Raw genomic sequence first — 15,576 nt, forward strand, 5'->3', positions numbered from 1 at the left:
TCTTCTTCTTCTTCTTCCTCTTCTTCTTCTTCTTCCTCTTCTTCTTCTTCTTCCTCTTCTTCTTCTTCTTCCTCTTCTTCTTCTTCTTCTTCTTCTTCTCTTCATAGTCTCTCCCCTTGGTTCCTTGGTTATGCCCTCGGCCATCTCTGTCCCACCCAAAGGTCTCCTTTTTATCTTTCACGCTACTCTCCCCGTGTACCACCCCTTCCTTCTTCTTCCTCTTCGTCGTTATATCTGACCGTTTTACCTTACCGTTTTCGTTCCCTACAGTTGCCCTCCTCGGCTCCTCCCCTTGATATATACGAGCACCACCACCGGTCCCGAGCTTCTCTAGGATACTATTTTACTTATCCCCACTTTTTACCTACCCTCTCCTTGCACCATGGTGAACTCCCCTTCGACGAGAAAGGAGGAAAAAACTAATTTGCTGGTCAACGATCAACGGAGGGAAGAGAGAGTGAGAGAGAGAGAGAGAGGGGGGAGAAAGAGAGAGGGAGAGAGAGTGAGAGAGAGAGAGAGGGGGGAGAAAGAGAGAGGGAGAGAGAGTGAGAGAGAGGGGCAGGAGGGTGGAAACGGACTGCTGCTAGGGGAGATCACATAGGATCTTTTTAACGAGGAGAGCGATTCCTTGGGGTTAATTGCAGTGTTTTGTTTGTTAGCTTGCATTTGGACTTTTTCCATGGTAGTTACTCTTCCTTTTGGTTGATTGATAAGTTTGATAGATCGTAGATTACAAGAAAGGGTTTATTTATTTTGAAAGGATAAGTGGAGCATGATTTTTATTGTCTTTTAAATCTTGGAGGTCTTGTGATTTGTTTGGGATTGTTAGGTTTGTCTGGTGTCGTGAATTAGGTAAGAGTATTGATGTGCGGGATCGAGGTAAATGAATGTGGAGATTAAATTGAAGAAAGTGGATTAGGAAAAATTATACATTAATTTAAGCAGTCTGTTAATCCCCAATTCTAACTATCTACTTTATAATTGTTCATAATCCAATTTCTTGTCTCAGTAACAACCAACGTTAATTCTACAAAATGCAGCTACGTGCGTTCAGTAACTTTCAGAAAAAGCAGAGTCTGAGACCAGTCATTTTGTACTGGTAATTCTAGTGTTAAAAACGAGGGGGGGAAGCGCAATGCATGTGTCCATTGAGCCCAGGCTAAGAAAACGTATTTCCCATCTTCGGGGGTAGCAGTGCCACGGTAGACATTGGCTGGGTACCGTTTTTAAGTTGACAGGGTGGGGCCCGAATTCCATCCTCCGAGCAACGGCCGGCCTCCATCGCTTTTCCATCCCCTGCTGTTTAAAACTTCTCTCCCTCCCTTAAGCGCATTTTAAAGTATGGTCGACTGATTTTGTGCTCGCATGCCGCGCCATCGAGAAAAAACTGGCAGTCCGTTAAAATTGCAAAACACCACGACACGTAATCTTTATTTGGTGGCGGCACGAAGCGGGATGAAATCTCGTCGTCGTCACTGGGGACGGTTAGGCTGTCGTGTACGATGTGCTAGTTTGTTTTATTGTTACTATTAACCCTTTTACGGAACATTAAAAGGTGATGAAGTACTGTTAATACAGCTTGTACCTTTTTGTAGTGAGAATTTTTAGTAATTAATCCATTGCACTATGATTTAATTACGAAAAATTACACATTGAAGAAGTATCTAATTCTAGTTAACCACTACACACTTATTTCATCCGCAATAAAATTGAATACAAATTTTAGAAGTTCTTTGAACTTTCTAATGATTAAAATATTAAAAATAATTAATGATAAAAACAATTATAATAATTTTAAAGATAGTATTTAGGAAACATTGCAATATTATCAAATTAAAAGCAATATTCAATTTTCTGAAATTTATGGGATCCTTTATTAGAGGCACAAAATTTTTAGTTACTATAATAAAGATGTTCCTCGTTTTCCAAAATAATTTCTATTAAATTGACAAAATAATTACAATATATTTCAAATCTACGCAAATATTATATTTCATTGTTATTAAACAATATATTATAATTGTTACTTCTCAAAAATAAATCATAAGCAAATCAAAAAATAGATATGTAAAGGTACAAAACGTATCTTATAGAATTTTTGCGTGATACATAACAGAACCTAAAGATAAACTGATTACAAAAAATATATACACATGTATTACCAACCATAAAATAAACACAAAAGCAGAAATAAAAAGAAATACGGAAAAAGCAACTTGAAAAATAGCAATGATCCCTCGTTTACTCGTATCCCATAATTTGCAAAAAGCAAAGAAAATTCAAGACAAACTCAAAAAGTTTCAATAGCCGTATTTTAACTTTTACCAACTATTGATATCAATAGTTTGTTATACTCAGAATATCCAAATATTATTAAACAAGGACGTATACACGATGTTTTGGAAACTCTTCGTTTTGACATTGTATATTTTTAAAAACGTTTTAGTATTAATAAAATGAACAGTGTCTTGCTGTAATATATTATTAAAAACATATATACGTAAAGCCAATTACTGTAAAAAAGGTTCGCGTTATAAAATTCACAAGATATCCGTGAACATTATCTTTTTTTCTTACAACATGGAACTTAATTAAAGATTCGTTCAATCCAGTAATTCTACCGCCAATAAATGTAATCTGATATCTAAAAAACCTTCGATATATTATAAATAAAGTAAATTGGCCACATTCTATCAATATGTTACGCTAATAAAATATGCAGTTTGTGTTTTAATATATTTATTATTCGCGATATTCTTAATTTATTCTCTTTTATTAATTTTAATCCTTATTAGTATTTATTGAATTTCGAAATATTTTATTAAATCTCCATTAACACGATTTTTTAATTACCTTTAGATTAAAAATTATTTATTTTAATAATGTAGAAATATTATTTTGCATTACACAAATTTGTGTTATTATAGTAAATGAGCATTAAAAGACATAAGATTAGAGATATTCAAGTTTATTACTAAATTATATAATAACTATAATTATTAAACATATAATTTAATTTCCTTTTTTAATCTGTTTTAACGATCACCTGTAAAGATCTATTTTTTTAATTATATAGAACCAACAAAATTCTCTATTTACCTATATTTATTAATTTAATAAAGCTTCCACTAATTGTAAGACCTACTATTACTACAGTAAATTTTAATAAAAATCTTACTTCGATAAACATTTACTTTAAATATTTTTACTATTGATATCTATTTTAAATACATTCACTTGTAACTTTTAATTCTAACATTTATGTTAGATATTTTTATGTTGAATATTCATTTCGACAATTTTTGCTTTTAATATTTGTTATTTATTTTAATATAACGAAAATATATAGTAGATTTACTCCAGCAATCTCGGAATTTTAATAATCGAGGAAAGAAAATTGACAGTGGTAATTGGACAAACTGAATAAAAACGCAGAACACACCAGTCCTGTAAATATTAATTTTTTCTTGTGCCAACGTTACGAATAAACCCGATAAAATAACCACGGGCGTAAGTGTCCCAGGATTCGAAAAATTCTCGTCTGATGCATTTCTTCGGGTTGGCAGAAAGTAATCGGGACGGAAAAGAAGATACTTAATCTAAGTTCTGTTCGGAGAAACGATGACGCGTCCGCGTAGCATGGCGCAAAAATAGACAATCTCGACCGAGAAATAAAATGCAGAAACTCACGGGGAACAAAATGAAAGAGTTCGGAGGTCGACCAAAAAGATCGCCATCTACGTAACGAAAACAGATTGGGTAAAAAGCCGTGCGACAGGCTTCGACCGAATAAACAGGATAAATCTGGATTCCTTTGCAAATAGCGATGAGTTTAGCGATATACTTGCATGATAATGGTTTTTACACCGTATCCCTCTACCTGCGTGCACCCAACCGACTGAATCGACATTGTGAATGCGACGGACCAAACGTTTTGCTAATAATAAATTGCATCGATCTGTGTGTTTAATTATTGTGTTGGCTCGGAAAAAGGCCGAGGACATTACAAGAAATAAAAATTAATTGGCAGAATTTACCTTTCTAGCCAAGAATTATAATTATTTCGATTTTAAAAGGACACGAATTTTCTTTCGTGATGCAGATAATAAAAGATTAATCTTTCATGGGAATCGAATGATAACTTTGGTAATTCTAGCATTACGAAGATTTTATATTTGTAGAAATGAAGAAAAGGAATAATTATTATGAGGAAATAGAAGAAATAGGCTAGGAAATAAAAATGTGCTAATTGGTGGAATTTATTTTCCTAAAATTATAATTATCATTATTTTAACTTTGAAGACTATTATTATATAATAAGATTTTTTCTTTAAATTTTGGTATTAAGAAATTTTAATATTTGCAAAAATTCAAACATTTCTTGAGTTTTTGTATTTAACTATCGAAAGTGTTTGGAGAAAATTAAAAAAAAGGAATTATCCAATTAACAGAATTTATTTTCCAAAATTTCTGATTATTTTAAAGAAAGAAGAATATTTCCTTGTAATTCAAGTAATGGCACACTAATCTTCAGTGTGTGATTTTGAAATACTGAAAATTAAGAAGTAACAATTGATAGCTATTAAAAAATTGCAATATTTATAAAACATAAATAGATTGACATAATAACAAAATAGAATTGAATTTTTGTATTTAATTATTGAGATATCTTGACAAGAGTTCACATCATTGAGAGGAAAAATATGCAATTAGCAGAATTTACTATTCCAACCAAGTATTATAATTAAATTCATTTTACAAAAGTATAAATATTTTTTTGTGATTCAGATAATAGCAGATAAATCTTTAAAAAGTGACAAATCTGTAAGGTATGGAAGTATGCTGAAGAGAATGAAATGAAAAATTTGGTAGTTTTAACTAAAAAGTTCTTATGTCGGTAAAAATAGATGAAAAATAATTAAGTTGATTTAACGATAAATTATGTTAGAGTTTCGTATTTAGATAATAACATGATTGGAGAAGTGCTAATACAAAAACCAATGAAGTCAAAATGAATCATTATACAATTGATAGAACTTAGATGTACAGATAGGTATAACTATGTATAGGATAGGTAGGTATAGGATAGGTATAATTATTTTAACTTTAACAGAATTTTTTGACTTTAATGTAATATAGATGTCTTCCTGCGATTAAAATAATAACAGATTAATGTTTAAGTCTCTTTAAGATATTAGAAAGATATAATTTAGCCTGTCAAACGGAAATCCTGGTAGTTTTAGTAATTATGAAGGCACAATATTTATGAAAATACGTAAAAAAATAATGAAACTGGAATAGTAATAAATTACGCAGATTCTTATAATAAATTCTTATGTGTAATTAAAGAAAATAATTGTGATTTGAGATAGTCCAAAGAATTGAATATTTCCAGGAACTAAATAAAAAATATTTAAATTAAATAAAGTTAACGACCAATAAATAATTATACTTGGTTTTTGTAGCTAATTATACGCATAAAAAGACGTGAAGTAAAAGAACTGACAAACGCAATCTTTTCAAACATAGATAGAAAATAATCAATTCATAAATTGTACATAAATAAATCTTAAATAATTAATATAAACATTTTTAATATACATATTTTACTTATTATTGATGTATAATATTTATATAATATAATGATCTTAATTATTAATATACAATAGACATAAAATTGAAAAGCTAATCTTATTTATTCGATATAATCTTTTGATTATATATAATCATTATGTACATAATATAATAGGTATAATCAACAAGGATGAATATATGCAGTAATATTAAATTCTTTTGATACTTTCATATTTCTGGATAGATGCAAAACATCTATAATATTTTTTAAAACTGCTCCTCATAGATTTTTTTATTTTGTTGTATATTTTGATTAAAATTTTGTGAAGTATTTTCCCAATTTTTATCGTTGTGGCTCTCGATTTAAAATTCATTAATATTAAATTGATTAAAATTTTATTCAATAACTTCATATGCAAATATTCTTAGAAAAAATATAATAAAATTGAAAATACGAATTTAAATAAAAAGTAACACCTACATATATGTGTGCACAATTTCACGAATTAAAAGTTTAAATAGAAAAATGTTTTTATTAAATATTCTTCCTCGCTTTATTTTATTCTACATCAACAATTTTTTACAGTTGTTATTCCTGAACCTTTTGTGGTAATAAATATCCTTCGATACCTAAATATCTCAAACCAAAAATTATTATTGATATTTTCCAATATACTGTTAATAATTTGTAATAAAAAGAATTTTCTGCAATTAACGAAACAACGAAAGAAATCTCTAATCTAAATATATTTAAAAAAGATAATAATAATGCAAGAAGATCGCGAATAAAGGTTCCGTAAAAAAGGTATAAATCTAGTAAACCTCGGAAGAAACGTTTCCCACGGGCATCCCATGAACAAACCATTTTTTCAGTAAGTTTTTGTCAAGCCTAGCAAAGACGAAGCAAAGGGTTATAAGCAAAACATCGGGAGCTAATTTTTTTTTTAAATGAAAGCGCTCGCCACTTTTTAGTCACACCCATACTACCTCTAGAAGCAGTAACACGCTGCATTTCAACTTTTGCTTTCACTTTTACCTTACACTTATATCACTTTCTCACTAAACAAATGTGATGTGCACATCATCACGTAAGGATTGCAGTATCACCCATTTTAAACGAAGATCGTACCATAATACAAGATGAAACGATTATTATTCCATTTTATATAGGTCTAATAAATCATTTTAATCTAGAAAACGCATTAGAATAATGGCTGAATTATCTTCGACTAAAATAAATATAAGAATTACTGCAAATGGTAAGGTGGTTGCCATAAGTTATTAATTGTTATTTCGTGCATATTTTCCCCAATTATACTTCGCTCTATTTCTCCTTCTTTCTGTAAGTACATCTGTATATTAATTCCTTATACATGACAAATACCTGTATGTCCACTAATGAAGATAATGATAGTTCACCTAGTATTGCATTGTAATTTAAATTTATGAAGTACGTCTACGCTAAGAAACCTTTGTTCCCAACTTGTTCTTCCACATTGGGAATACGCATTTGTAATCTGGAGACCATGCTATAAAGATCACGGATCATGGCTAGAAAAAGCGCAATAGTCCTTTCTTAGGTACACTGCTTTCAAATCTGGTCAACCACATCATCAGTGACCATAACTGCGAACCAATAGTGTACGTAGTAGGAATCGATAGTTCAGAGAATATAATAGAATAAAGCACAACGTGATCTTTTGATATATGAAATGTTTTACAATTAGATAGATAATCATGAAGTAGACTATCAGAAATAGGATAATCAGAATAACGTCGCAAATAATTTCCTGTATTTGTTTTCCCTATTTCATGTGATTTCCCTAATCTACCCACCTCCATTCATAAATATCATCTTCTTCGTGATATTTATTGATTAAAATTCACAACTGCTTCGCCAACTGCGGTAATAAATGTTTATTATTTTCATCGTCGTTCTCATTATCTTTCATTCAAAAAATTTCCCTAGTTATCTCTAGTACGTTGTCTCTATTGCTTGTCTGCCAAGCATTATCAAATTTTAGCAAATCTACACGAGACTAAAAACACGGTTAATAATTAACGTCCTTCACAAAACTGTACGATCATCGACTTTTATTTGATACAGTAGCTCGTCGATTATGCGAATCTTGATTATGCAAATGACCGATTATTCGAATATAAAGACGTAAAGACTATCACGACAGTGATGGATGGACGTAGTTAAAAATGATACTCGATATATAAAATGAACGATAATTTTCAATTTCCAACTGATCCATGACATCATTCAAAATCCGCTTCTGTCAGACCGATTATCTGAACGATCTTATCTCCTAATTAATTCGGATAGTTGACATACTGCTATAGATTCTCTATCAGACCGAATCTATCCTATCGGCTCTCCTCCAGTCGCAATGTTCACCAACATATATCCCAAAGAACATTAATTTTACTTTTCCAAGCGAAGAAAAAACCGTAAAGACCAAAGAAAAAAGCCTTCAACTCAGCAGTTTCCTCGTGTTCATCCAACTTCAACAACATTCCAGCCACAACGTAACACGCGGCGAAGTAAAAAGGAAGACGCGCGAAAGACGAGCAAACGAAGCGAGTATACGTATGCGTATATACGTTTCCCGCCACCCAGCGCTCTTCTTTTCCCTTGGATCGCAAGGTTGAAGACTGATAAAAACGCGGCAGAAAAACTCCTCTATCATGGGTCCGGGAGCCAGAGGGGTTGAGGATGGAGGGAAGAGGTTGAGACAAAAACGGCCTGAGAAAGGAAGAGATCAGATAGAACGTCGGGAACCCGCGGGAAAGAAAGAGGGAGCACCGGAGAGGAGGAAGAGACAAAGAATTCTTTTCGAGCTACTTGTTCTTTTTTTTTCTTTTTTCACCTTCGTCCTCCGGCTCGTTCTTCTGGGTCAGGCCTCTTCCGAGTTTTTTCCACGGACAGGCTGATGGAAAGGGTGACGATATGCATATGTTCGTGGGGCCGGACCAATGGGTCCGGTCCGGATCACTGGGTGGCTGAATGAGCCTTACATTCGTATGTATTTTATTCCACTTAGATTCCTCGTGAGAGTGTCGGATCGACAGGTAGGTAGAGGGACGAGGGCGCGACTGTGCATCGCTTTTCGGGATTATGTCGTTTGGCAGAAGATGGGAAAAAAACAAGAGAAGAGCATGTGGAAAGATGTACGCGAGAAAATATGAGAGATTTAAGCGTCCCCTCTGTCTAACTGGCGATCTGACGGACATCTTGCTTGTTAATTTATTCGTGAACAAAATAAAGAGTGGGAGACCCTCCTGTGAAAATGGTCTTAAGTTTGGCGTTATTACACGTTTTCCTTATTTTTTTTTCTTTTCTTTGTTTATGGGATTGTGAATTCGTAGTACGTACTGAGATTAATGCACCAGTTTCGTGTATGGTGTTGTGTGTTTATGTATATTCTGGTTTTGTATAATACAGCGTAATGTCGATTATCGAATTGGGAGACGAAGCAGTTTAGATGATCGATATGGAAGAAGCAAATTTTGAATTATGGTATAAGTCAGCTGGGTTAGCTTTGAAAATTATCATTCATAATTTTACACTGTGTAAATTATTATCACCTATGTCCATTCATGACTGTCATAATGGTTTTTAAATCTAGATATACTACATATGACATATTTTCTAATTCGAGATTAGTTTCGATTTTTCAATTTCGGATAAACGGTAATTCCTAACCATAGGTATAACCAAAATCACATGTAATGATTTTTGGAATAGTATTTGCAGGGACAAATCAAGAATTGGATAAGCACTTGGAGATTACACTATATTGTTACGTTAAAACGTCTCTGTCTATCGTATGTATCGGGTTGTTATTTGTAAAAGTTGCAAAATTAGTATGCATTTGATAGAAGTATCTGAATTTTAATACAGTGTATAAATTAATGGAAAATTGTTGACTAAAAACTGCATTTTTCATCCCCATAGAATTATTTTATTTAGCTACTATATTAAGACATTTTCATAAATTTGTAACAAAGGAACCTGAATTTTATCAAAGTGGTAAAGGATAGGTAAGAAGTAATGGCAAACTAATGATTAAAAATAGTATTTTATACATCTATATTCTTACGAGGATCAATGAACTATAAATTTAAATATCTATTAATGGGTTTACCAATAGTATTTGAGTAAATTTCATAGAAATTATAAAACCGGGGGCTAACAAAAATACGTGATAAAATCTCCACCTCTAATTTCATTGGATTTAGATACGACAGAACTTGCTATATTATGATATAACATATTTTTTGATATCTTATATATTTATTTCTTATATACAGTATTATTCAGTTGGTATTTTATTGCTATTAGAATAAAATAATAATTTTCCTTTAAACAAAAAAAAATTTTAGCCATTTTGTGAACAGCTGCCAATTTTAATTCTAATTACCTTGTGTTTATATGCTTATTATCGAACATGGTGTATTAGTAAAATTGGAATTCTGAAATGATAAGACTGATTAATACTGCATAATAAGGAAAAGATTTCATCTTCCAAGCTGTATACGATAGCAATTCGTTTCTAGCAATTCAGATGTCCGACCAAGGCAAATATTAGACACGTATACGCAGCTGCTTATTCTAACGAGCTCTTTGATTCCGCTTGTGTACTTTGCACGCCTTCGTGAACGAGTTTTCTCTGCATACCTCTGTTCCGACATTAAAGGGATGCCTGAATGTAATCTGAATACGATCAAGAAATCATGCTATCCGTGGGTGGATGCACTCGAATACGGGCTAATTCGAATGACAAACCGGAACGAGAACTAAAGTGATTCGTGAAGACACGATGAAATGAAGAGGCACAACCCTTTCTCTGCATGATACCCTTTGAGTATGACAGTGGTGAAAATGAAAGAGGAAATAAAATAAGGAATTGAAAGATAAAAAGAGAGGCTATTTTCATACTTCTGACGTTCATGATGAATATTATTTTTAATTTTAATATTTTTTTTTTTAGTGCAGTATAAAAGCAATAAATGTAATTACAGTGTTTTATGTTGTATTAGAAATATTGTAAATTAGAGCTAGGATTACTTGAATTGTTTTAACACACTTTGGTATTTAATATGTTGGTAGTTGAAGATTAATAAATATTGTAAAATTTTATTTGAAGGGTTTATAATTATAGGGTTATATTATTAGAGTTTATATACTAAAGGGTTTATAATTTGTATATCATGCAATTCATACTTGAAATTTTCTGTTTCAATAAAGTATTTTTTTATATTCAGACATGATAAAAATAATTGAGCTTCAAAGGGGAACACTGATATAGAACACAAAACTAAAAGTTAAATCATGTAAAGGGAATGACAAATACAGTTAAAAACAAAATGCTATGGAATTGTCTTTGATTTCATATTTGAAAATCGATTTAAGTAGAAAACCAAGATTTCACAATTTTTTAAATAAAATAACAATGAAAAATAATAATTATTTTAATACTGAGAATTAAATATTAAATTAAATAAAATAAAATTATTTTACAAAAAAATTAACTAAATTCTTGTTAAATCTTATTAAATTATTTATACATTTATTATATCAATAATTCGTTATTTATCTACTATTTGATGTCCTCCTTATAACCAAAAATGTAATAAGTACAAATATTTATTTAAAAAATGCAAAAATCAAATAATATAAAGAGTTAAATTTTAGATTATATTAATTATTATAACACAGATAATAAGATATGAAACCTGTAAATTATATTTCATAAATAATTCAGTATAGATATATAAATTCAGTAAATAGTAACTGAAACCTATTATAAATGTATTAATAAATTAGTTAAATTAATGAAACATTTTTTTTTATTATACTAGACAATTAAAATATCAAAACTTACATTTAATATCTTAGAATACTTAATTATTAAACCACTAATAATTAAATCATTAAAATATATAATATTTATTTACTATAACAAAAATGTAGTAATAATACTTTTATATAGAGATAAAATAGTAAAAAGATAGATATAAGAAAAGCGAATTATTTCATAAAAGAAAAACAGTACAGAAGATTAATAAATGCATTAAATAAAAGATAAAAATTATTTAGTCAGTTTTGATTTTCCAATTATTAGGTAATTAAGATGCAGCATATTTATGAATATCATCAGAGAAAACTAATAAAATTGTTCATTTTACTTTTACAATTATCAGTTAACAGACACTATGCAAATACATACAATATAATATTTCAGATAATATAAATTGACTACTTGTTTATTTATAATACACAAAAGAGAGGATAATCATGAAATAAGAAAACTCACAGGCTTGAGAATGCGAGAGGGACTGCTGCCGTAGACACGTTTAATTTGGAAAAAAATTCTTAGCTCGATAAGTTCTAAGTAAGCGCGGGAATCCGGCAAACTTGCCGCAAAAAGTTGAACATTTTTTGTTAAGTCGCATAGCGGCGGAGCAGCGAGCAAGTGGTCGTTTTTACACGCGTTCGGCCTCAAATTTATAGCGCTCCGAATTATCCCGCTGTTTCGAATAGGCCGCCTCTGGCATACTAATTCTAAGCAAACATGGACATTCGGTTTATTTAAAATTAAAACACGAAAACGCAACGTTCTGTTCCTACCGTTACCGTCAACGCCATAAAAAATATTTAGCAGAAAGAATTTAATATTAAAGAAAAGCAGCATTAACCTTTCGATTTATCGAAATTTATGAAACGTTCGTTTAATGGAGGAAACAAAAAGAAACTATTTTTCCACTAAATTCGAACTAGGACTATAAAGTAATTTCTAATGCGTAAGAGCGATTCGACTCGCGCGATAACTCCCTCTGGTGTTTCGACATGAGACAAAATAAAGGAGTGGGGATAGCAGCAGAAGAAACAGAAATCGAGAAAAAGATACACGGAACGGAAAGTGGAAAGAGAGAAAGAGAAAGGGAGTGGAAAAAGGAGGAGCAGCCATTTGCAGCCAGTGGACCAACTGCCGTCTTTGAGAGATAACCTCTCTCGCAATTTCAACTTTCGGAGAAACGCCGGGCAAAACCGCGAAACCGGCGCTTTTTTATCGTTAGTCTGCAATGGTCAACTCCGCGCTCGCGCGCTTTTATACTGTTACCTCCGTTGGCTGTTTCGTCTTGTAAGAAACTGACAAAAACCGTTCTCGCAATAGTTGCTCACCGATGGCGGAAGAAAAACCGCCTTTTTGCGCGGCGCGACGCTTTTTGCGCATTTCCTGAGTCATGCTTCTTCCTATCCCTAGTAGACAAAGCACATCCACTTTGTGTGTATTCACGTATCTTTATGCTCTATATACGTGTGTCTTTAGGATCTTAAAAGTGGAACTTTTCAGAAAGAAAATTGAGAAATTTGTTATCAGGTTAGTAGATGATAATTTATTGAAACGTTTGAGATATAACCAGGTTATTATGAAGATAATTCTGTATTATTTTCGATTGTTTTTATTCGATGACATAAAGTAGTAATTGTAGAATAGTGAAGCAGCGTTATTTTGAAATGCTTTACAATGAATTTGTTAGATAATGTAGATTTTTCTCTGTAGATGATAAAGTTCGTATTTGTGCATTAAGAATCAGGGAATAGAAATCAGTTAACTTCATACATGAGATACTAACACATTCTGCCTAGTCTTGTAGGTTGCAAAAACCCAAGTGACTAACCCTCATGACAAATTTATTAACTCGAGAATAATAAAATCTTTTCGAAAAGGAATAAACAATCTTATTGATACAAATGTATGGACGATTATATATATTATAAGTGCTTTTAATAAAGCGTTGAAGGAAAAATAAAATACACCGAATTATAGCAATCTATAAAACTGAACGTTGGTTGGTCATTTCTTTCACACTATCTGAATAGCACGCCATCTCTGAATAAACTAATGCACAACTTGCCGTCATAAATTAGTAAAAATGCGAGATGTCTATGATTCGAATATTTATAGTTGGAATAGTATTTAAAAATTTCAATAAACGAGATACAGTTAATAATAAAGTATGGTATCTAAAACGTTTAATATTTATATTCTAAAGTCATTGAATTTGACAACAATAATAATACATACGTATATGTTGATTTTTTAGTCTCGATTAAATATAATTCTTAAAATAATTAAGTGATTTTCTCAACAGATCGCATCATTTTAATATTTCTTGTTTACAAAGCTTCGGAATTCTTGTGATTTTATACAATTGATTATACTTTTATTTATAAGAATTCAATCAAATTTCCAAAACTTCAAATAGTAACTTATTATTTACAGAAAATGCGATTTGTATAGAATTTTACTTAATTTAAAAAATATTTAAGAAAATTCATTCTAACTTTATTTTCAAAAATTTTAGGTTATTACTTCAATTTGTGTATTTCATATGACAGAATTAATATATAACAAGTAAAACTAAAATAAATTATATCAATTATTTAGTTACTAATAAAAAAATCTGATCTAAAGATGTTACCAAAGAAACTTTAAAATTTTTCCTTCTCAGGACGAAAACACAATAACCTCATTAGAGAGAAACAAAAAATGGAGAAACATCAATTTCCGTGAATATTGGCATAAAAAACACATGAACAGATTCTTTTAAAAGCAAACTTTAAGAGACCATAAACAGAAACATTTATCATGGAAACTGGATATACATAAATAGAAACTTACGCGTGCCATTGACGTTTCTGCTGAGTATCTTCGGCACAGCAGCGGTAACCGCGGTGACAGCGGAAACGGTTGGGACAGTAGGGACAGTAGGGATAGTGGACAGCACAGCGGCAGGCTGCTGATGCTTGGTTGGAGGGCTTGCCACCACGACCACAGGATTCTGTGTGGAACAAGTGGCCGAAGTGAGAGCGCCGGCACCAGCGACGCCGGGAACCGCGTTGATCGGTGCCGTTGCCACTGGAGAGGGTGTCCCGATACCACAGCTTGTGGTTACCGCCGCTGTCGTCTCTTCCGGCGTGGGTCCGCTAAGCACGCGACTCTCCATCTTCGACAACTAACACCACTTTTCGGTTTTTTCCTTTCGGGGAGGATCGCACCGAGGCGTTACCTCCCACAATACGCACTCACTGCACTCGAGCAACTGCGTTCCAAAGCATCGAAAAGTGTATGCATTTATGTTCCACGCACGTTCTACTCAGTTTCTTACATCTCCGTTACGGACACGAGGGACACGCGATTGGTCAGTGAGAATAGTTCGACGAAGTTAAATAGTTATATTTTGACATTATCGGTTGATGATTATGATAGACGCATACGCGATGGGAAACACCGGTGAAAGTGTAAGGAAGATCAACGATTAAGTAAGAGAAGCATCTCTAATACATAAAAATACGAGTAAGGAAAGAACAGAGAAAATGTGAATTATGCTCCTATCAGCTCATGCCATCGACTTCAATGGCACTTGAAACGCGTGTAAATATAATGGTACAAATCAATCTGTCGATATTATTGTTATTATTGGAACTTTCTACTGAAGAGATATTAGTTCAATATTTATCTTCTTATTGGAGCACCGATTGTCTTTTTTAACATGCTTTTGTAAACGTGTTAAATATGTGTCTGTGTATATGATATTGTATTATTTTTAAACAAGAGGAACAAGTTAAACAAGAAAAATCACGCTAACACTGAAAAGTAGCAGAGAGACACTTAGAACGATGACGCGGTGCACATTGCCGGCCATCGAATGATTCTACTACGTGCTGTGCCATGTCCCCTCCACTCAACTATACAACGTGCAATATTACCCCCACCACTGTAACATTCACGTGCGGTTATCCCCACCCTCAAACTTACCCCCACCACTTAGAACAATGAGGAACGATGGACATTACCACGTTAACCACAGTACGTAAATTTCAAATTCTTAGGTTATCCAATTCCCACACTGAAATAAATAATAAATGCACTTGCTTTTTTGAGCATTCTATTTATATACCAATGAAATTTAATATTCTATATG

The 15,576-nt window shown here is 32.1% G+C and overlaps 1 protein-coding gene across 1 annotated transcript in view; it reads right to left on the reverse strand.

The window, feature by feature from the left end:
* nab (NGFI-A-binding protein homolog) overlaps positions 1-14,729 on the reverse strand; it is a 30,931-nt gene extending 16,202 nt beyond the window's left edge. Inside the window, exon 1 of the mRNA XM_017900069.1 lies at positions 14,274-14,729. Within this exon, the coding sequence (XP_017755558.1) occupies positions 14,274-14,598 (325 nt within the window). The 5' untranslated portion in view covers positions 14,599-14,729. The remainder of the gene's footprint in view (positions 1-14,273) is intronic.
* Positions 14,730-15,576: the final 847 nt, after the last annotated feature.

This window comes from Eufriesea mexicana, unplaced genomic scaffold (genome assembly GCF_001483705.2).
Source record: "Eufriesea mexicana isolate 0111107269 unplaced genomic scaffold, ASM148370v2 scaffold996, whole genome shotgun sequence".
Classification (NCBI taxonomy): Eukaryota; Metazoa; Arthropoda; class Insecta; order Hymenoptera; family Apidae; genus Eufriesea; species Eufriesea mexicana.